The sequence below is a fragment of the Eptatretus burgeri genome, chromosome 10 (assembly GCF_056783735.1).
Source record: "Eptatretus burgeri isolate ZD-2024b chromosome 10, Ebu_testis_v1, whole genome shotgun sequence".
Lineage (NCBI taxonomy): Eukaryota > Metazoa > Chordata > Myxini > Myxiniformes > Myxinidae > Eptatretus > Eptatretus burgeri.
The window spans coordinates 37,509,791-37,534,673 of NC_140970.1; the positions used below are offsets into that span (position 1 = coordinate 37,509,791).

The window sequence follows — 24,883 nt, forward strand, 5'->3', positions numbered from 1 at the left end:
TTTTTTGGATCTTTTGAGAGTGGACACACAGTTGTTGCGTGCCTTGTAGAATGGTCTGAGAATGCCTTCATTCGGGTTTGCTTTCCAGGAATAGAAGGCAAGTTTTTTTTAGAGCCACTGCCTCACCACTAGATTCAGTGTACAATGGGCGGGAAGAAAGGTGGGATAACTAATGACGTGATGGGATGGACATCTGCATCAGTCAGAGCAGGTTTCTGTAGAATAATTCACAGGCTGAGTTTATATCAGTGGCAGTATATATGGGAGAGCAGTCCTGAAGTGAAATGGCTGCTTGCAGTCCCTGCCAGTTTGTCTGAATGAATTTCCAGACTCGCTGACGTCGAGGCAGCTCTTTGAAAATTGCCAGAGAGATGTTGACTCTCACAAGCATATGATCAGATGAACCAATTGGTATTGACAAACTTCCCTGCAAATGTCTCCTGCTCTTACTCTGCTCCAAGTCCAGAAGGGAAGATTTGCCATTGGGAGAAATCCGGATCAGAACGATCACAGATTGAGTCGGTCTCATGAAGTCACAGAAGTCTTTTGCTGAAGTTCCATGGCTGGTGAGAGAGAGGAACCAACACCCAGCCAATTTGCATGGTGACAATTGAAGTCACCACATATGAGGAAGAGAGAGTCGGGATGAGTGATTAAAAGTTTGTCCTTGTTGTCTGAGAAAGAGAAGTACATGGAGTTGTTTCTGTTTCAAGAACGGTGCAACACACACACAAACGAGAGGTGGGAGCGGAGGGTTATGATAATCATTGGGAGAGAATCACAGAAAAATTACTAACATCTGTGATAATGCTAACACCTGTGATTTATTCACACGTTATTAACTCAGTAATTTAGTTTCATTATCTCCTTTGTTGTAACCCCATTCTTTGAATCGAATTGAACATCAACATCCCATAATTGTTTTTTTTTTGTTGTTTTTTATGATATCTCGAGACAGGGTACCGACACAAAATGTCCCACTCCTTTTGAAAGGCACCACATGGGTTATCTTTGATGACCACAATCTAAATGCATACTGATTTGATGCCCCCAGCCGCAGGATGACATGCTTTTGCGATACAGTACATAAAGCTATCATGCTGCATTGTACCACAAAGGCAGTTTTTATTGTATTTGACTCCGCTGAAGAAAAATACATATCTAGGAGCAAACAGCACAGAGGTGAGTACACTAGCAAACTAGAACGGCACTCAGTAGAACACATACCTCTGCCAAGCTGAACATTTTACGTTTTGTATCCCACTGATAGGCCAGATCTACATCCAAACCTGAACCAAAATCTGATCTGCTTGTTATTATCACTGACCCAACTCATCCACTGACTTTTGTCAAAATCAGTCCACACATTTTTGAAAGATCATTCTATATATCACTTTGGCCCGATCTCTCAATGGTGAAGAATCACTAAAACAACTCGAAGGGCACTCGGTGGAGCACATACCTCTGCCACGCAATGACTGATTCACTAGAACATATCGGGCCCAATACATTTTTGAAATATCATTCCACACAGCACTATATCATTTTTAGCCCCATCTCTCAACGGTGAAGAATCACTTAAAAAAAATAAATAATTCTGGTATCCAGTTACAGATTCAGATCTTCACCAAAATCTTATCACTTCGTCCTTGCGACACACCCAACCTGTCCACCAAGTTTCGTCCGAATCCGTCTACAACTTTTTGAGATGTCGTGCTATATTTAGTTTTTGGCCCAATCTCTCAAGGTGAAGAATCACTTAAAACAATTCTAGTAGCCGGATCCAGATCTGGATCTGCACCAAAATCTAATCAGTTCATCCTTGTCAAACTCCCAACCTGTCCACAAAATTTCATCCAAATCTGTCTGCAACTTTTTGAGATATCCTGCACACAAACAGACAAATGAAAAATCACTCAAAGAGTGAAAACTTGGCAAAACAGCACAAAGTAGAATGGCACTCGGTAAAGCACATACCTCGGCCAGGTGGAACAGGTCACGTTTTGTATCCCACTAATGAGCTGGATCCGTATCAAAGTCCAATCCGCTTGTTCTTGTCACCTATCCAACTCATCCACCTTGTTTTGTCGTAACCCGTCCACAACCTTTTGAGATATCGTAATATGTTTCGTTTTTGGCCTAATGTATTAATTTTAGAAAGTAGGCCTGTGTTGACCTTTTGACCTTAAAATAAATTGGTAGTTGAATTCAGCAACCTGAAATGAAAAAGCTCTTCAAAATTCAAGTCAATTGGATAGAAATTGAGGATTTTAGAAAATTTGGCCCAAATTGGCCTTTTGGTCCATTTTGATCTTTTGGCCTATGTTTACCACAAATTAATAGGTGTTTGAATTTAGCAACCTGACATGAAAATGCTCTTCAAATTTAAAGTTAATTGGATTAAAATTGAGGATTTTAGAAATTTGGGGTATGTTGACCTTTTGGCCTGTTTACCTCAAAACTAATCGGTGGTTGAATTCAGCGACCTGATATGCAAATAGTCTTCAAAATTCAAGTCAATCAGATGAAAATTGACAATTTAAAAAGTTGGCCTTTTTGGGTTGACCTTGTGGCCTATGCTGACCTTTTGCCCTAAGATAACCTCAAAAGTAATAGGTGGTTGAATTCACTGACCTGATATGCAAATCCTGGCCTCCAAAGCCAGTCGCCGAGAGTCCCTTTATAGAGAGAGTAGCGACAACTAACGATTTGATGCCATTTTGAGTCCATTCAGTGCGGTGCACGTGCAGAGCCGCCGTATGGCGCCAGTGCATTGAACCGTGTATTCCATGATGTATTCCATGTATGAGAGATGGGAATGGTCTTTTCCATGTTGATAATGAACAAATTATGTGAAGATGACAAAATAGAAGATTTATGACAACTAAAAGCCAAATGATAAAGAATAAATTCACAGAGCTGTTTGTGATTTAACAGTCACAGACATTTATAACCATGACAAAGAAGGAGAGCGAGACTCGAACTCTCACCTCCCTGCTTCTACATGTACATGTACAATACAATGTTAAGAGTTATCTTTGTATTGCTGCAGTTGTTTGACCTTGTTTATCGTGTGTGGGTATATAATTGTGTTTGTTTAATTTTCATATTTAAATTATTAATCTAATCTTTGCTGCATGTTGCCGATCATATATTAATCCCACCAAAAATAGATTAGCCCACCCCACCCAGCGCCCTCATTCCCACACGCACACGCACACACACACACACACACGTTAATGTCCTCACCCATTCAAATCAACAGAGACAAATACATACATTCAATGCATGCCCCCCCCTCTTTCTCAGTTGTGGCATACAACTGTATAACTGGCATGAATTGGTTTCTTGCAAATTCTTTCTGAAGCATCACTGAAAATTTGAATGACAATAATCATATCTTCCATGTGAAAGTACAAAAAAAAAACTTATTTTATTATTTGTTTTACGAAGGTCTCAGAGACCATTGTGAAAGGCCGAGTTAGCCCGTGGGCCGAGTTAGCCTGTGGGCCGTGTTAGCCCGTGGACCGTGTTAGCCCGTGGGCCGTGTTAGCCCGTGGGCCGTGTTAGCCCGTGGGCCGAGTTAGCCCGTGGGCCGAGTTAGCCCGGATCCGTTCTCCGTTCATTCGTCTTTGTTTTGACTATGAGTCTGACTTTGGAGACATGATCTCGACCCGATATTAATTGATCTAGCTCGAAGACTCTAACTCAAACTCAAACTTAATTTTAAATAAAGATGCCTTCCCCTTCAAGTGCTAATTAATTCAGGAGCAATGGATAACAAGCCTGGAAAGTCAAAGCAAAGGCCAGTCTCACTCGCAGTACACGTATATGGGACCATTACCACCATCACACTGACCTGGCAGAGAACTGACGAAGTTGCTTTCCATCCAACACAACTGACTCTGTCCTCCCAGATTTTCCGTCTTTTAGCATCTGATGGAAATCTATACATCTTGAGTCCCTTCTCCGTTCTATCTGTGCACCCAAAGGCGCAACAACCTGTCATTTTGTCGTAAAATCGATGTAAAACACGAATGAGAACGCTGCGTACAGCGGGAACGTTAAAACGCTGACCGATATGCGTCCGATCCTGTCCGCGATGGACTCAAAATGGCTCCACGCAATCACGTGACTAGATTTTTCCGGACCCTCTATGTCGCGACTCTCTCTATAAAGGGACTCTACAGTCGCCGACTGGGAATCCTCCGTCGTGCAAAATCCTTCCTCGCCCCCTCCCTGAGCTCCTGACCATTTTCAAAGCTTTCGTCCGCAGCCTGATGGAGTACTGCTCTCTCCTCTGGGCTGGTGCTCCTGCCTATCAACTTTCTTGGCTTTACGCAGTGGAAACCAAGACATTTCGGATCATTGGTATCTCCCACGATGAGGCTGAGTCTTTAAGTCTCTCACTCTCTTATCGTCACGACAGGCAGGTCGGTGGAAACTTCTGTCTTCTACCGTCTCCTCTCCAGTCTCTCCTCCCCTCCCCCTGCTCTGTCTGAGATATGTCCCCCCAATATTTCCGCAGGGCGCTCAAGGTCCGCCAACAATCACAGACAGACAGACAAACAGGGGTGAAAACAGAACTGCTGTCCACCTTCGATGGCAGACGTAATAAATGAGGTGTTGAATATCGTATGATTATATCTGAGTGAGTCCATTTATGGCAATAACTGAAGAATACCTGTGAAGAGCTGACCAGTCTGCGTTTGTCCCGGCACCAGTCCATGCACAACACTTTGTTGCCATGACCCTTGAGAGTACGCCGTGGTTTCATCACAAATTGGCCCAATGGTTCCACACGCTCAGCAACCTGTCGCACTGGAGGCCAAATGCATTAAAGACTCCATGTTATACAGCATGATCATATATTATTGTATGGTGCAGCAATTCTGCAAGCAAGAAGGAAAGGTTTCTGGCAAAGCATAATTCCATTCCAGATGAAATTAGTGCACTGGTCCTCATGCTAAGTTGGGCTGCTCTACATTATCTTTTCTCTTCTACTCAATGAAAGCAAAGTGATTGAATCCATTATTGTTCATGACCACAAGACTCTTCTCTTCTCAAGTTCCTCAAATAGCATAGCACAAGCTTGATTTCTGTGATGGTCACACAACCTTTGACATGATTCTTTTGATATATTAGCAGTGTCAGAAACTCCATCTACAACCACCCATCCTCTCTATTAACAAAACCCAACCCTCTGGACTAATTCTAGCACTGCACCCCTCTGTAAACACTTGTTGGTGCTCCCTGTGATTTAGCCCCCTGCTCCCACCTCACCTTCGAGAATGACTCCAAATACTCTTTGCTTTTCTCCAACAGAGTTGTGGTAATTATAATGACCTGCCCCAACTCTCTTTTCTTTATATGTAGTGAGCTCATCTGCCACAATGCCAGCTGGTTGGGCATTAGAAATGCTACATCACATGGTGCTCCTGCCAATGCCTTCTGTGTGGCATCAGGCCTGCCTCAATCAATGAATTTTCCAACTCTGATCTCCACAAATAAGTCCTCTTCTCTATTGGAACTGGGAATGAGCAGCTTTCCTGCTAACTTCTCTGATTTTTTCCTCATTAAGGTTGCAATTTGTTGGCTGCAGTCAGAAAGCTTCCCAAGCTCCAGATTTTTTGGAGGTTTGACTGGCCAAGGGTTATGGTTATGGTTAACAATGAGCAACAAGTATTATATCTGCTATTGCACTCAAGGAATGACTGCAACCCGTTTTGTAGAAATAACTCCCAAAACCAACAAATCCCTCATCTGGCATCCTGTCCCAAGAGTTTGCAACACAACTTGTGTTCTGCTAAAAGCTCCGAGGGGACAGGTGGTGGAACCGCCCTGGGTGGCTGTGAGCAGCCTACCAGCAAATAAATGTGTGTACCTCCTCCTCAAGCCAGAATGCAATGCCTTGAAATACTCCATAGATCTTAACATTTTTGTGGGTGCTCCCAGCTATTAATGATGTCTTCAATGTCTATCTGCAGCACCATCGAGTACAGCTCAACGTTCTGCACTGGTCCTGTTGTAACCCATGTAACCTCCCTGGAAGTGGAGGATTGAAGGAACTCAGGCTAATAGGTGTCTCTTATCAAGAGGATGTGTTGAAAGGATAGTTCAAAGGTGTAGCAGTCTTGCATTTTAGCTCTCGACCCTGCATTTGATTCTCAGCCAGACTATGAAATGTCATCCTGGTGTTTCACAGGCAGAACGTCAGTGAATGTGGATCTGGATGGAAACCATTCAGGCCAGTATGGGCTGCTGGTGGATGGAAAAGACCCAGTGTGTCTTTCCCAAAAGGTAACAAATTGTCACTGACACTAAAATTCCTGTCCGAGCCTGCAGGGGTTGAATTCCTGTCCTAGCCTGCAGGGGTTGAATGCAGGGGTTGAATACTGCTTTAGCAGCATCCCAAGTGATGATGCAACCAGAACCTGGGAGGTATACATGAATAAATTAATGAATCAGGAGGCCTTCTTCTTTCACATTGCAGACAGATTGGTGGTCTGGTATCCCTCTATGCAACTATCACCTCTCTCTTGTCATACTTTTCTCACGCTGTCCACTCTCCATCGCTTACCTGCCTTTCTGGGTTGTCCAGGCTTATCATATTTTTTGTTGCACTCCCCAAGTTAATCTTCCTGCACAACTCATGCCTTCATTCCCCTTTTTAGTACAGGCACTGGGGGGTGGGGGGGGGGTGTTTGTGTCAGGTCAGGTCAGGTATGGGAGCATGCGCCAGAACAGCGCGTCGCTGCGTCCACTTTCCGCCGGTACTCCAGGGGCCTCCGTCTGGCCATCCCCCAGGCAGATGCCAGGCCCAACCCCATCTCCTTGAGATGATAGTCAACCTGCTGCAACCACGAGGCACGTGGTCGGCCCACTGGCCTCCTCCACTCATGAGACTCCCTCGCTGAGAGAATCCGGTGAGCAGGATCAGCATCAGGAAAACGAGCCACATGTCCATACAGCCGCAACTGACGCTCACGGACTATGCAGGTAACAAATCTCATCCGAGTCTTTCTCAGCAACCGCTCGTTGGACACAAAATCTGACCAGCAATAGCCAAGGATTCTCCGAAGAGACCTGGTACCAAAGGAACTAAGTCTCCGTCTCAGATCTTTGGTCAGAGTCCAAGTCTCGCATCCATAGAGCAAGACTGGAAGTACCAAGGACCTGAACACTCGGACTTTCGTCCTCCCGCACAGGTACCGGCAGCGCCACACCCCATGATCCAGTGAATCCATGACTCCCCAGGCCCGACCCAGACGTCTATTGACCTCTGACTCACAGCCAGCAGCGACATGAATATAACTGCCAAGGCAAGTGAATCTCTCCACGACCTCAACATCCTCACCACAAACAGACAAAGACAGGACAGCAGCATCCAATATGTCACCGAAAGCCTGGATCTTAGTTTTGACCCAAGAAACCCGTAATCCCAGCGGCTCTGACTCCTCATTCAGCACCTCGAGGGCCCCCAAAATGATATCTAAAGTCTCCGCAAAGATGACTGCAACATCTGCAAAATCAAGGTCCGAGATCTTGACATTCCCAAACGATGCACCGCAGCTTGATCTCTCCGACATCCTCCCTAAAATGCAGTCCATACAAGTGCTGAAAAGTGTGGGGCCAGTACACACCCCTGACGAACTCCAGTAACAACTGGAAATAAGTCAGAGATGGTACCACCACACTTCACAGCACTCTCAGTACCAGAGTAGAGTTCAGACATCAGATCGATCAGTTTTGGTGGCACCCCACGAAGACCAAGAATCCTCCAGAGGACATCCCAATTCACTGAATCGAACGCTTTACAGAGATCAACATAGGCTGCAAGCAGCTCCTGCCGAAACTCTCGTCTGCGTTCGGTGAGGACATGAAGAGCAATGATACAGTCAATCGTTGACTTCTTTATTGTAAAGCCTGACTGCGCTGGACGCTGGTGCACAAGCAGATGTTGGTGAACCCGATCAAGAATTATCCGAGCAAAGACCTTGCCCGGCACTGAGAGCAGCGTCACCCCTCGGTAGTTGTTGCAGTCTTGGCGATCACCATTCCCTTTCCAGAGAGGAACAACAAGGCCCCTCTTCCAATCAGTTGGGATGATGCCTGTGTTCCAGGCAGAGCACAAAACTGCATGAAACGACACGAGTGCAGCATTTCCACCAGCCTTGAGAAGTTCAGCATGGATGCCACAGATCCCTGGAGCTTTGCCCCGTTTCAACTGGTTCACTGCAGCCCGTGTTTCCACAAGCAAAGGTGGACCACAGTTGATTTGAGGGTCAGCAACAGGGATTGTAACACCCTTGACGTCCAACTCGACAGCTGGGGGATCAGCCTGGTACAACCGCTCAAAGTAACCTGCCCAGCGGGCCTTCACTTCAGACTCCTCTGTCAAGAGCCTACCACTCTCTGCTCGAACTGCAGTGCTCCGAGGGATGTGCTTGGATGAACGCAATGCGCGAATTCCCCTGTAAGCGGGATGAGAATCATCTGTCCACAGGTGATGCTCTACCCCCTCACAGATTCGTCGCACATCGGCCTCCTTGTCCACCCTGCGTGCACGTACAGTTTTACGCCTCAGCTCCCTGAACAGCTCAGCTCTGCCATTCAGCCTGGCCCTGTGGCTCTGGTCAATGGCATCCAGTGTCCCTTGAGAGACAAAATTCTTCTTTGCCCTGCGGTGAGTTCCAAGACATCCACCGGCAACATCAAGGACGGTGGTCTTGAAGGCACTCCACCACTCTTCAGGACCCCCCAAAACACCCAGACCCCCCCAAGTGTCCACTCAGCCTGTTCGCAAACTCCTCAGCTACTCTCTCATCCCCGAGCTTGCCAACATCCAGCCTAGGCTGGGATGGTACCATTCTCCAGGATTTAAGGTGCAGCTTTAGAGTTTCTACAACAAGCCTGTGGTCATTATTGAGGAACTGAGCACTCTGGTAGACCCTGCAGTTCTGGATCATCCTCAAACGACCGTCAATGAGGACATGGTCAATCTCCTTTGCCACACCGCCAGTGTTGGTATACCAAGTCCAGCGATGAGCTTGTGGGCGCTGAAACCATGAACCAGCCACCCGAAGTCCATGACTTCTTGCAAAGTCAAGGAACTTAGTGCTATTCTGAGTCATAGTTCCGTACCCATGGGGACCAATACACATCTCATAACCATCCCTATCAGTTCCAGTCGATGCATTGAAATCCGCCAAGACTAGAAGTGTATCTCGTCTGGGGCACTGATCAAGCACAGACTCGAGCGTGGCGTAGAATGCATCCTTCACGGTGAGATCACTCGCCTCAGTCGGAGCACAAACAGAGACCAGGGAAATGACACCTAAGGAGTGACGAATCCTTAGTCTCATAATACGCTCATTGACCGGTGTTACCTCAATTATCATTGGGGTCAGCTTATTGGACACAGCTACAGCAACTCCTTGGGTATGGTAACCATCAGAGCGACCAGAACAATCGTAGGTGTAACCACCCACCAATATCTCGCCGCAATCCGGTCTCCGAACCTCAGAGAGAGCTGCAATCCTGATGTCCAAATGCTTGAGCTCAGATGATAACAGAGACAGGTGATCATCCTCTCTTAGGGATAGGACATTCCAGGCACCCACCCGAAGGGACCGCCTCAGGTTAACCCAAGGAGACCGCCGTCTGGTGGACGACACCTCAGCACCACTCTGACACACTCTCCCGCAATCTGACCTTGGGATGTTACCCCATGGTTTCCCTCCTATCATCAAAGATTGGGGGTCCCGAAGGCTTTGCCCCAATCCCGTCATCCGGTGAGCTGCCCTGCGAAGGGAAGCTGCACAGGAGGTACTCCCATGGAGTGGGTTTTCAGATTTTTTTTGCGTTTTTGTGTTTTGCGGAATGAAGGGTTTTACGGTGGCCGGAGTGCAAATCCTGCCACCAACCTCCTTCGAAAAAAAGTAACCCAACTGCAGGAGGACGTCCGCAGACACAGTTGGGCACTAGATATGGATGGCCGTTGGCTCACAAGGAGCTCCTCCGCCCTTTGACAGGTTTTGTTTTTAATCCTGCTTGGTGTCCATATCCATACACCCTCCTCACCAGAAAACCTGGTGGGGGAGACGGTTTAGTCGCCGACAACCCGACCATGGAACAGGTTAGTACAGGTTTACATGGTACCTGTAGCAGGTCACAGATCTAACCTGACCTGACAACCAGGTTAGCAGTTGGTTTGCACAACTTTGATTCTCCCGTTGGTTTGTGTACATGACTCTTTTAGAGCGTCACCCTATTTTTTTTTGTTCTCTATGCCAAGACCTTCAAAAAAAGTTTGGGTAACACCTCCAGATCAAGTACATTTTCTCTGTCGGGTCCATCTTGGATTCGCAGTTGGCTACCAGCAAATTATAATTGAACCAAAATGCCCATATTGGGTTTAGATGGAATAAATCATTAGTAAATAACCATAAATTATTAATTTTGATTTACTTCAATTACTTATGAATTGCTTAACACATTTTAGCATGATTTATTCTCTTAAAACTTGGTTCACAGTAGAAAATGACCATATTTTACGTAATTTTAGTCAAAAATAGTCAAACAAGCTGTTAGTCCTTCGATCATGACTCATATTTATACATGTACTTTGTCATGCACTCATTGTGATAATACAGATCTGCTCCAAACACAGAATGTGGATCTTGAAGATCACAAGTTCGGTTGAAGACGGCATCTTGGAAGAAATTAGTTGCAGCAAGAAAAGACATAGCACGGTTGGATTCACTTTTACGATATTTTGTGTACAGTTGTTTGTTGGATTTGTTATCACAGATAATGCAGTTCACAACTCGCAATCCTGTTGCTGTAGTATCTGCATTGGGTCGGTGGCGAACTGCCTGGGAGCGAGAGCTTCTACCTTCAGTTTTGTGCTGCTGAGAAAAAGATGAGTCTTGGCCTTGAACTAGATTCTTCTTAGTTATTCTGTCAAGAACTGTCTTCATAGTGTACTTCTTGTAACATTCATTAGTCACATGATAACAAAACCCATCTCCTTCAAAAAGCTTGTCTTTTGGAAACATGGTCATTGTGTATGCCGCTGGCTTCCCGTATCCTTTTACAGCCATTGCTTGTGCTTGCTGTCTTATCATCGCCTACTTTTTGGCAGATAATACGTTTTGTTGCATCATAACAGAGGTCTTGAGATGACTTTACAAGAGTTACAGACTCCATCATTGGAGTCTGTAACTCCAATGATGTTACAGACTTTATCCAACTTTATCCAACTCTTCACAACCCTGAAAAAAATAGGATATCATTAGTACTACATGTTGTACATACTAGGGGAATTGGAGGCACAACCACACACTTCAAGTAAATTGGACAACTACCTATTTGCAATCGATGCTAGTTTTAATTTTGGAAATTGTATATGACCCCCGTCTACTCAGGGGCATAACAGGTAAATACATGTAAACTATTCTGCACATTCTGGATGAGGCACAACCACATACCAGTGTGTGGCTGTGTCCCAGGCCTGGGGCACAATCGCACACTGGTATGTGGTTGTGCCCCATCCATTTGCATGTATGGTTGTGCCCCATGTTACATGTGTTCATGTTAATGGGGGTCTGTTTTTGTTTTATTGTTTAGGCAGAAAACATGTGATGATAGTTTCCATTCCATTCTTCCCCAACTTCTGATAATGTATAATTTATCATTTTCTTCATATTCATATGTATCCTAGATGTGATTTGACAAGCTGATACATTTAATATGTGCATAATAATAGTTGACCTTGAAAACATAGGCCAAGGTCAAGGTATTGGAAACCAAATCCATTCAATTCCTTACCCTTAAAAATGTGATGATTTGACATTTAATTCATATTTCTATGTGTTCCAGATCAGGTTTTATTATATTTTACAAATTGCCTAATTAATATCTGAATACTAATAGTTGACCCTGAAAGCATAAGTCAAGGTCTTTGAAACCAAATCCATTCAATTCCTCACCCTTAAAAATGTATGAGTTGACAGTTAATTTATATTTCTATGTGTTCTAGATCAAACTTTATGACATTAGACAATTTGTCTATTTATAGATAGAATTGGGGGATTCCCTCATTTTGGGGATCAGATAGTATTGGGGGATTCCCTCATTTCGGGGATCAGATAGAATTGGGGGATTCCCCCATATGGGGGATTCCCCCATTTTGCTTTGAAATTTAAATATTTTGATCGAGATTTCACAATTATTCATTAAAATATTTCATTTTAAGAGATACAATTATTCTTTGATATTTCATTTACAACTTTTGACCATTATATTTACTTAAAATCAAAGGTGATCACCTTGGATTCATCTTGGATTCGCAGTTGGCTACCAGCAAACTATAATTGAACCAAAATGCCCATATTGGGTTTAGATGGAATAAATCATTGGCAAACATCCATAAATTATTAATTTTGATTTACTTCAATTACTTATTTACTTCAAACAAAAGGTAAGATTAAAATCTTACCTTTTGTTTGCAGCATTGTTTTCTCTTCTTTTTCTTGAAAATCCAGTTGCCAAGAGGAAGTGACATCATAGTTAACCTCACTGCGACATCATAGCTTAACTCACTTAGGTATCCCCAAAAATGACATTATAGACTTTCATATCCCTGTAATTTACTTAAAAATGGTCTGAGGGCTGAGGTATGTATTATACACGAATAGGAAATCACATATGGGGAATCATTTGGTCACCTGATATTTGACCTTGAGTGATGGATTCTAGGTCAAATAGACCCTCAACAGTGTTCCCTTTGTAAAAAAAAAAAATGTCCTTATCTTTCTAAAAAAAATGGTCTGATGGCTCAGTTACATATATGTGTTATGAATAAATGGGAAATAACATATGGAATCTTTTGGTTACATGGTGGTTGGCCTCGAACAATGGGGTAAAGGTCAAATAGACCCTAACAGCATTGTCATCACAGTATTACCTTTATCGAGGAAAAGCCCATATCATTCTAAACATGGTGCGATGGCTAGAAATAAAATATGGAAATCTTTTGGTACTTGACCTTGCCCCGGTATGTGGTTGTGCCCCAAGTTCCCCTACATCTAATTAAGATGAGTGTCTCAATATAGTCTCTGAAGGATTGAAGCATATGCACATCACTGTTTTAGACCATTAATTAAAGCTTCAATGTTAAATGATGTCTACTTTTCATTATTTTGGCAGTCATTTTGAGGAAAATCTTGGGATTATGCTAATTAGATCAGCTAAAAAAATACAAAAATGTAACCAATGAATTCCTTGGGGTCAATAACCTATATTTAGTATAAAAAAAATCAACTTTCCATGCCATTTAATTGTGGAGATATCATCATTTGATGAAATACCGCAAAAGTGGCCATTTGTGGGTCGGGGTGACTTTGGTTTACAATGAGCTCTGTGGTCATCACACAGAGCCCCATTGTGAGAATATGAAAATTGAATTGCTCAGAGAACTTAAAAATGAAACTTTTGGCAAAATTTTATAGCTCTACTTACAATATTAAGTCATTCAGAGACCATCAAACTTTGAGCTACTTTAAAGTTGAAAGCTATTTTTGACTAAAATTACGTAAAATATGGTCATTTTCTACTGTGAACCAAGTTTTAAGAGAATAAATCATGCTAAAATGTGTTAAGCAATGCATAGGTAATTGAAGTAAATCAAAATTAATAATTTACTAGCATATCCCACGCTCTGCGCGACATGTTGGGGTGGGTGTGTTTGAGAAAGGAACTGATGCAGAGTATCAGTAGTAATTTTACTTTAATGCAGTAAGTGGAATACGATTTCACTGTTTCAGAACCATTTAATTTCCTTTTTTTTGTACCATGCACCTCATGTGGTCTTTGAGATAATGTAAGCCGAATATTACGTTACTCGAGTGCAGAGCAAAGTCGAAGATAGCGCGATACGAAACCACAAACTCGGAAATAATATATAAGATGGATGCTTAATAATGATTTATTCCATGTAAACCCAATACGGGCATTTTGGTTCAATTATGGTTTGCTGGTAGCCAACTGTGAATCCAAGATGGACCCTACAGAGTAAACGTACTTGATCTGGAGGTGTTACCCAAACTTTTTTTGAAGGTCTTGGCATATAGAACAAAAAAAATTAGGATAACGCTCTAAAAGAGTCATGTACACAAACACCCCCCCCCCCCCAGAGCCAGGAGACAGGAGAATTTCTGATGTCGATAGAATTTTCATTGTGAGTTTGTATACTGTCCTGGTCTTTCCTCCAATCTTTAAAGACTGCAGCCCACCAACATGTCACGCTGGCTCATGTGCCTGTATGAATTATTTTCTACTCTCACCGACTCTGGCCTCCTCTCTACATCTCAGTGTGCTTTTCCTCAGTGATGTTGTCTGCCTGTGCTTACCTTGTGCACCTTAGGCCCCATGCCCTAGTGTCATTATATCTCCCAGCTGCCCTTTTCTGTCAAGCTCTTCCATGAGCCTTGATATATGTATAAAAAACAATTAATTCAACTCAACGGTGCAATAATGATCAAAACACATTATCTAACCACAAGTAATAGAGCACAATATTGTTCTTCACAATGCATATCAAGCATGATGCAGTCATTTTACTATCCAATGCCCGAATGAAAGGGTGGGACAGTTTTTGATACACTGGAGGTGAGGCTCTTCTTCATACAATGCATCATTTAGTTCTTTTCAGTTTTGTGATCACTATTGAACCGGTTAGTACCTCCGCCACTGAAGGTAGATGGAGGTTATGTTTTCACCCCTGTCTGTCTGTCTGTCTGTCTGTCTGTTACTTGCGAAAATCGAAGATTTCTTAAGTATGTTGGTTGGTTGCATGCGTTATTCTGTCTGTCTCTCTGTCTGTCTGTCTGTCTGTCTGTCAGTCACCTGCAGGTCACAATTCTGAACTGATTTTCATGAAACATTATCAAGTTGAAGAGGTAGTCTCAACTGAGAAGCCTCTTGGTTTTCAGGTCAAAGGTCATCTTGAGGTCGAATTTCTAAAATCGTCATTTTTCATCCGATTGACTAAAAAGTTCAACAGGATTTGCATATTACATCACTGAATTGAGAAACCAACGATTTGAGGTCAAAAGGTAAAAGGTAAAAGGTAAACTCAAGATCAAACTTCTAAAATCATCAATTTTCAACTGAAAAATTGTCAATTTACATTCTATTAACTTGAAAGTTGAACAGGATTTGCATAGTCCATCACTGAATTGGGAAAGCAATTCTTTTTGAGGTCAAAGGTCAGTTCAAGGTCAAACTTCTGAAATCATCAAATTTCATCTGAAAAATCATCAATTTTCATCCGATTAACCTGAAAATTAAGCAGCAATTGCAAAATGCGTCACTGAATTTGAAAACCAACTATTTTTGAAGTCAAAAGGTCAAAGGTCAACTTAAAGTCAAATTTCTAAAATAAATTTAAATCTGAAAAATAATCAATCTTCATCCGATTGACCTGAGCTTTGATGATGATTGTCAATTTTAATCTTAATGAAATGGCCAACTTGATGTATCCATGGCAACCTTCGGAGAGGGGGATGGATTTTGCAAGTATCGTGCTCTGCACGACGTCTTTTTCTTGTTACTTGCAAAATCTAAGATTTTTCAAGTATATTGGTGAGTCGAATTTGTTATCCAGTCTGTTTGCCTGTCGGTTTATCGCCAACAGGTCACAATTTTAAACTGATCTTCATGAAACTTCACCACTTGGTGGAGTTTGTCAAAAGGAGTTCAAAAGGTCAAAATGTCAACACAGGCCAAAGGTCAACAACTTAGGTGAGATTTCTAAAATCCTCAATTTTCATCTGATTGACTTGAAATTTGAAAAGGATTTACAGATCAGGTCACGGATTTCAACCAGCAATTATTTTTGAGGTCAATGTAGGCCAAAAGGTCAAACATAGGCCGGATTTAAAAAATTGTCAATTTTCATCCAATTGACTTGAAATATGAAAAGGAGTTGCATATTAGGTCATTGAATTTAACCACCATTATTTTTGAGGTCAACTGTGTTTAATGGATTTTGAAAGTATCGTGCTCTGCAGGACAACTTCTTGTCTGTTTGTTTGTCTGTTTTTATGTTTATCGCTTAGATGTCACAATTTTAAACCTATCTTCCTGAAAGCTTACCACTATGGTAGAGTTCGTCAAAAGCAAGAAGCCTATTGTTTTTGATGTTAAAAGGTCAATGTATGTCAAATGTCAACAAATTTGTCAAATTTCTAAAATCTTCAATTTTCATCTGATTGACGAGAAGTTTGAACAGGATTTGCATATCATGTCACTGAATTCAACCACCAAATTATTTATGAGGTCAACATTGGCCAAAAGGTCAGCATAGACCAGATGTCAACAACTTCGGTGGAATTTCTAAAATCCTATATGTTCATCTCTTTGACTTGAAATTTGAAGATTTGTAATATCAGGTCACTGAATTCAACCACCAGTTATTTTTCAGGTCAACATCTCTAAAAACAGTAATTTTCCTGTTTGGAATGATTTTCTATTCTGTTTGACTGCCAGATAGGCAGATAGACTAAAAAAAACTACTTTACTCCTCTGTACATGTGCACTTGCGTCGCGTTTCCGTACAATTTGCCAAATTCAGATTCAGAGATAATAATATGAAAGGAATGCTCACACTCCACATCATGCAGCTTTGCACGCTCATCCTCCAGTCGTGCCTTTAATGATGCTGCCTCTTGCTGCAGTACTGACAGAGTTTCCCCTTCCTGTAGCACTTCCGATGCCATCTGATGGTGTAATTGATATAAAGCAAACAAATTATTCATACAACAATGGCACAGTGTACATGTACATATCAATCATCTTAAGGGAACTAAATCTACTTTCGCATTTGCAGAACAAGTCGCACTGCTGCATTAGGCTTGGGATTCATGGGACCTTACATACTCATGGGAGGAATTCTGTGCATTATTGGTTCCAACAGGCTCATCAAAAGAAAGTACATGTTATGCTGTGCTATATATCAACTCTCCATTACTTTGCCTCATGTAGGTATACCTGTTTATACTGGTTTTCAAAACATACTGTGATCTTTCAGGCCAAAAGCCTAAATGCAAACTGTGTAATCAGCTTTAAGTACCCAGCCAAAAGACTGCATGCAGCACTTTCAGCTCGCACCACACCAGAACGGCTGTTTTAATTCCGTCCCACCCCATCAGAGATCCAGTGAAAGACCAGACAATACATAGATAGACAAGCACACACCCATGGAGCAATCCTGCCACACCCCGGTGGGAATACTCAAATGACCTCAAGTGTGGTTATGGATGATGACTTCTCAGGCACTGGGTTATGTATTATATTGTTTGGTAATGGTAATGGATATTCTGTTTGGTAATGGTAATGGATATTTTGTTTGGAAATGTATATTCTGCAAATGAACCTGCTGTTGTCATAACTTTTAGTGCAAATAAAAGCCTATTAACTGCTTGTCATCGTGACACCAGATGTTAATGATAGGTCTTTCAAAATTCATACACTTAGGTCATGACTTAGCCATCATGGAATGAGCATAGCAGTGCTAATCAGCTCAGTTTTCCAAATATAAAGAAGAAATCCATATATTTATGTACAACACATGACTGCTGGTTGCATCATTGATACAAACCTGGCCTGTGCTGCGGCTGCTGCTGTGCATTGCTGTAGGTTGAAATTGTCCCCTGTAGTTTAGGACAGGAATTTGGAATTAAGCCAGGGTGCTGGCAAAATTTTGTCTATTCTTTGCAAAAGACACAGAGGGAACGTTAACATCCACTAACAACAGTGCTGGCAGATGAGTTATCTGGCTTAACGTCATTCAGATGGATGGCACACACATTGAAGCATCATTCTGCATACGACCCAACAGGGTGACAATTAAAGCTGGGTCGAGATTTGAACCCAGACGAAACAGATCAAAAGGGAATATTCATACCTCCAAGTTATTTTGCCTACAGTATAGCATACCTCGTATATCTCCCATTTCCAACACCAGGGCCGGGTCGGACCAATGACATGATTCTCTTCCACTGCATTCTATCCTGGACTGCCTGAGTTGCTTGATGGCAACACAATCCTGTTGACCCAAGGGTGACATCTCTCTCGTGTTTGTGAGGTCTATCCTCTTCTCCTTATACCATGTTCTCTTCCGTTCATTGCAATTTGTGGTAGTCTTTTCGCAGCCATTGTTATCACATGCCAAAACCATTGCAGTTGTTTTTTTGCATGTTATTAACACTGTACATGCTCAACTGATTTTTGATTTTATAGTTGTGCTATCTATTGAGTTGAGTGACACCAAGCATTCAGTGCAGAATCCTCATTTCAAAACGTTTGAAGTTTCTGCTCCAGCTGTTTAGTAAGATCCCAGGTTCCAGAACCATAAAATCTAATCATGAGAATTAGGAATTAGGAGTGATAAAGGGATGCTTTCACCCTCGTGGATACAGATTTCAGGTTCCATGGTGACTTTTTCAAGCGAACATATACTTTATTTCTTTAATCCAGTTCCGTCAAATCATAGCCAACTTCTCATAACATTCGTGATCAGATTTCTCAAGACATCCCGATCATGTACTGTTTTGTGGCTGTGGGTGGATGTGTGGGTCTGAACAAGGTGTGTTATCATTACAACGAAAATACTCATTGTTGTTGAGATTTCCAGTAGTGTGTTGTTACCAAGCAGCTAGTTAGCGCTTACCAAGCCAGACATTTTCAACGGTTTCTAATGCAGTGCTTGCTTGAGTGCTTAAGCCACTTGGCAAGCACTCTACAAGAAACTTAATAACTGAACACACCCCAGATTCATGACATGGCGATGAGGATAAACATCTATAGCATCATTATTTTAGCCATATCAATGAATTTGTCCCTCAAGGGGTGGGGTGGGAGGAGGCAGGGGAGGAGGTACCGGCTAGAAAAACAGATCACTAGGGGATAACATCCCGGTTAGGCTAGGATATGAACCATGCTGGACCAATAAAGGAAAAGATGAAAACGAGCTGGGAACGTTTCTTTACAAAGCATTTATTTACAATCAAGTGAGGAAAGGAATGTGGCACAGTAAATTGGGTTTATGATTATGTACAGCAGGGATAGCAAGGAATTTGTGGGGTGCAACAAAAGGGCAAGCAATCTTACAAAAGCAGACACAGAGCAGACTTATACCATTAGAACTTCCACAGTCTTAACTTATGCTTTGACAAGCACCATCACATACACACACACACACACACACACACACACACACACACACACACACACACACACACACACACACACACACACCCGAGGACGATTAGATAGCCAGAAAGAAAGAGAGCAGAGGAGGATAAACGGCCTTGCAATACCTGCCACGGTCGGCCGACCAATGCAACCCAGTACTCTTAGGGGGAGTTCGGGGGTGGGGGGAGAAATATGGGTGTCTAAGGTGGGGGACGGGGAGGTGTGGTGTAGTGAAATAACGGGTGTGGTGTCGTTCCAGAGGAAAATGTGATTGCGAGTCAGTAAGGATGCTCTTTTGTGCGTCCAAAGGGGATGAGATAGATGGATGGAAAGAGAGAGAGAGAGGAGACGAGATGCGTGAGGCAAAAGATACTTAACCTAGTCGTGCATAGGTCTGCTCGTGTAGCGAGTACCCCCATGAGACGTTCCACTTGAGCGTTCCCACCACGAGAGTTGGTGCGTTATCTCCGGCTTGTCACTTTGCTGGGGCTCGAGGCAACGTACGCTCCGCACTGTTCCTACAGAATAAGTACATCTCAGTCGCACACCAACCGCGAGTGAAGAGCCAGCGAATGGCAGAAGCAATGAGGAGCAGCCAACGCAGAGCTCAGACGAGCAGAGAAGAAGGTGGCGAAGACGAGAGGTGAAGAAGAGAACAAGTGGTTCCGCAATCCTCCTTTTATTAGCCCCAGATGAAGGGTGGGGTGACGATCTGAAGTGATGCGCTGTGACCTGAATCCCTCTTCTCCATTGGGCCACAGCAGACCTAGCCACGCCCTGCCAGGCTCCTGGGGCCGGAAGCGGTGTCATTCGCACATCCGGCGTGACACGGCCCAGAGCTCCATACCAAACTCCCGGATCGCTCTTCCCATGACCCCTCCTCGCCGCCAGTCTTGCCGTGTTCTGGCAAGTGGACAAGGGTCGTGTCAATCCTGCATGCTCACCTGAGACATTCCCAGCGAGATGTGGTTGGGGCTACTAGCATACGTTGTTCGTCCCCGCATCACGCGTTTCAAGTACAGTCTGAGTTACACAGCACGCCTCTGTTTAGTGGTGAATTGTATCGATACAGAGGTACGAGGAGGTGCGGGAATATTTATCCCATGTGTGGGAGGTGTTGGTGGTCGAAGTGGTGAGTTTTTGGTGAGCGGGGGTTGAGCAAGCTGAGATGCAATTGGAAATTGGCGCGCAGATTTGAATGAAATAATGGCGCGCCACGCGTGTGCTGTACAGCGTGTGGTGTTTATAGTGGAAGAAGTTTGTTGGTTCCAAGCCATGGGAGGCATCGTCGTGTGCTTATATTATTACTCATTGCATTTTGCATGGCGCATGTGCTTGCTTACTTGTTTGATTTGTATCATGGCTAAAAGGAAATGGTTGGAACAGAAATCAGAATAGAAGATAGGTCAGGTAGGTCAGGTATGGGAGCATGTGCCAGAACAGCGCGTCGCTGCGTCCACTTTCCGCCGGTACTCCAGGGGCCTCCGTCTGGCCATCCCCCAGGCAGATGCCAGGCCCATCCCCATCTCCTTGAGATGATGGTCAACCTGCTGCAACCATGAGGCACGTGGTCGGCCCACTGGCCTCCTCCACTCATGAGACTCCCTCGCTGAGAGAATCTGGTGAGCAGGATCAGCGTCAGGAAAACGAGCCACATGTCCATACAGCCGCAGCTGACGCTCACGGACTATGCAGGTAACAAATCTCATCCGAGTCTCTCTCAGCAACCGCTCGTTGGACACAAAATCCGACCAGCGATAGCCAAGGATTCTCCGAAGAGACCTGGTACCAAAGGAATTAAGTCTCCGTCTCAGATCCTTGGTCAAAGTCCAAGTCTCGCACCCATAGAGCAAGACTGGAAGTACCAAGGACCTGAAGACTCGGACTTTCGTCCTCCCGCACAGGTACCGGCAGCGCCACACCCCATGATCCAGTGAATCCATGACTCCCCAGGCCCGACCCAGACGTCTATTGACCTCCGGCTCACAACCTGCGGAGACATGAATATCACTGCCAAGGTAAGTGAATCTATCCACGACCTCAACATCCTCACCACAAACAGACACAGACAGGACAGCAGCATCCAAGATGTCACCGAAAGCCTGGATCTTTGTTTTGACCCAAGAAATCCGTAATCCCAACGGCTCCGACTCCTCATTCAGCACCTCGAGGGCCCCCAAGAGGATGTCTAAAGTCTCCGCAAAGATGACTGCATCATCTGCAAAATCAAGGTCCGAGATCTTGACATTGCCAAACGATGCACCGCAACTTGATCTCTCCGACATCCTCCCAAAAATCCAGTCCATACAAGTGCTGAAAAGTGTGGGGGCAAGTACACATCCCTGACGAACTCCAGTAACAACTGGAAATAAGTCAGAGGCGGTACCACCACACTTCACAGCACTCTCAGTACCAGAGTAGAGTTCAGACATCAGATCGATCAGTTTCGGTGGCACCCCACGAAGACCAAGAATCCTCCAGAGGACATCCCGATTCACTGAATCGAGCAGCTTTACAGAGATCAACATAGGCTGCAAGCAGCCCCTGCCGAAACTCTCGTCTGCGTTCAGTGAGGACACGAAGAGCAAGGATACGGTCAATCGTTGACCTCTTTGGTGTAAAGCCTGACTGCTCTGGACGCTGGTGCTCAAGCAGATGGTGGCGAACCCTATCAAGAATTATCCGAGCAAAGACCTTGCCCGGCACTGAGAGCAGCGTCACCCCTCGGTAGTTGTTGCAGTCTTGGCGATCACCCTTCCCTTTCCAGAGAGGGACAACAAGGCCCCTCTTCCAGTCAGTTGGGATGATGCCTGTGTTCCAGGCAGAGCACAAAACTGCATGCAACGACACGAGTGCAGCATTTCCACCAGCCTTGAGAAGTTCAGCATGGATGCCACAGATCCCTGGAGCTTTGCCCCGTTTCAACTGGTTCACCGCAGCCCGTGTTTCCACAAGCGATGGTGGACCACAGTTGATTCGAGGGTCAGCAACAGGGATTGTAACACCCTTGACGTCCAACTCGACAGCTGGGGGATCAGCCTGGTACAACCGCTCAAAGTAACCGGCCCAGCGGGCCTTCACTTCAGACTCCTCTGTCAAGAGCCTACCACTCTCTGCTCGAACTGCAGTGCTCCGAGGGATGGGCGCGAATTCCCCTGTAAGCGGGACGAGAATCACCTGTCCACAGGTGATGCTCTACCCCCTCACAGATTCCTCGCACATAGGCCTCCTTGTCCACCCTCAGTGCACGTACAGTTTTACGCCTCAGCTCCCTGAACAGCTCAGCTCTGCCATTCAGCCTGGCCCTGCGACTCTGGTCAATGGTATCCAGTGTCCCTTGAGAGACAAAATTCTTCTTTGCCCTGCGGTGAACTCCAAGGCATCCACCGGCAACATCAAGGACGGTGGTCTTGAAGGTGCTCCACAACTCTTCAGGACCCCTAAAGCACCCAGACCCCCCAAGTGTCCACTCAGCCTGTTCGCAAACTCCTCAGCTACTCTCTCATCCCTGAGCTTGGCAACATCCAGCCTAGGCTGGGATGGTACCATTCTCCAGGATTTAAGGTGCAGCTTTAGAGTTGCTACAACAAGCCTGTGGTCAGTATTGAGGAACTGAGCACTCCGGTAGACCCTGCAGTTCTGGATCATCCTCCAACGACCGTCAATGAGGACATGGTCAATCTCCTTTGCCACACCGCCAGCGTTGGAATACCAAGTCCAGCGATGAGCTTGCGGGCGCTGAAACCATGAACCAGCCACCCTAAGTCCATGACTTCTTGCAAAGTCAAGGAACTTAGTGCTATTCTGGTTCATAGTTCCTGACCCATGGGGACCAACACACACCTCATAACCATCCCTCCCAGTGCCAGTCGATGCATTGAAATCCCCCAAGACTAGAAGTGTATCTCGTCTGGGGCACTGATCAACCACAGACTCGAGTGTGGCGTAGAATGCATCCTTCACGGTAAGATCACTCGCCTCAGTCGGAGCATAAATAGAGACCAGGGAAATGACACCTAAGGAGTGACGAATCCTTAATCTCATAATACGCTCGTTGACCGGTGTTACCTCAATTATCATTGGGGTCAGCTTATTGGCCACAGCTACAGCAACTCCTTGGGTATGGTAACCATCAGAGCGACCAGACCAATAGTAGGTGTAACCACCCACCATTATCTCGCCGCAATCCGGTCTCCGAACCTCAGAGAGAGCTGCAATCCCGATGTCCAAACGCTTGAGCTCAGATGATAACAGAGACAGGTGATCATCCTCTCTTAGGGATAGGACATTCCAGGCACCCACCCGAAGAGACCGCCTCAGGTTAACCCAAAGGAGACCGCCGTCTGGTGGGCGACACCTCAGCACCACTCCGACACACTCTCCCGCAATCTGACCCAGGGATGTTACCCCGTGGTTTCCCTCCTATCAAAGATTGGGGGTCCCGAAGGCTTTGCCCCAATCCCATCATCCGGTGAGCTGCCCTGCGAAGGGAAGCTGCACAGGAGGTACTCCCACGGAGTGGGTTTTCAGATTTTTTTGCGTTTTTGCGTTTTGCGGAATGAAGCGTTTTACGGTGGCTGGAGTGCAAATCCTGCCACCAACCTCCTAATAAGAAGTAACCCAACTGCAGGAGGACGTCCGCAGACACAGTTGGGCACTAGATATGGATGGCCGTTGGCTCACAAGGAGCTCCTCCGCCCTTTGACAGGTTTTGTTTTTAATCCTGCTGGGTGTCCATATCCAAACACCCTCCTCACCAGAAAACCTGGTGGGGGAGACGGTTTAGTCGCCGACAACCCGACCATGGAACAGGTTAGTACAGGTTTACATGGTACCTGTAGCAGGTCACAGATCGAACCTGACCTGACAATAGAAGATAAAGATATAGTTAATAGACTATATCTTTGTGGAGAGTGTTAGCCAGGTTGTATAGCCAGGTTTTCAGCCAGGTCTAACGATAGCTAACATATATAGCTAACATGTATAGCTAACAGCCAGGTTAGCCAGGTCTCACACAAGCATATATCTAGCTCTTAGACCCACGCAACGCACTTCGTCCCGTTAACCCACGAGGCATGAGGGGAAGGTCTAACTGCACGAAGACTAATGAAATAACTGCCTGGGGATCACTGTATGTTGGGTGCCATTGCATTCGAGGCATGTGGTTTTGCAGAACCGCAATAATATATATATATATATATATATATATATATATATATATATATATATATATATATATATATACATACATACACAGTAGACGAGGCATAAGTCGTCACCATCGGGACCGAGAAAAAAGTGACGACTTGCGCGTATGCGAACATTAATGATGGCTGTGGGGTGAAGGATGAAGTCGCGCATGGCCTGGACACGTATGTGTGAGAGCCGGCTATTGTACCAAAAGGAAAACACAATCCTCGGGGCATAGGTGGGGGTTCATTGGTGAGTTGGAAAGTGGTCAAGCAAAGATGGAATTCATGAATCAGTTTATCAAAAGTAAAGATAATGAACAACTGTAAGACAACAACTTCACCTGCTTATCACCATGATGGGATTGACCAACGAACCCCAGAGACTTTTCTGGCAGCATCTGCCAGAAAAGCCCAGTCTCATTTGGCATTGT

General features: G+C 44.5%; 1 protein-coding gene across 3 annotated transcripts in view; it reads right to left on the reverse strand.

Annotated features, from left to right (window-relative positions):
- Positions 1-24,883, reverse strand: part of GNB5 (G protein subunit beta 5) — a 128,966-nt gene that overhangs the window by 37,503 nt on the left and 66,580 nt on the right. For all 3 annotated transcript variants that reach the window (XM_085897901.1, XM_085897902.1, XM_085897900.1), the window contains 2 exons: positions 16,673-16,784; positions 4,685-4,821 (listed from right to left, as the gene is read on the reverse strand). In XM_085897901.1, coding sequence (XP_085754027.1) covers positions 4,685-4,821; positions 16,673-16,784 — 249 coding nt within the window. Of the gene's footprint in view, positions 1-4,684; positions 4,822-16,672; positions 16,785-24,883 lie in introns of those variants that run through there.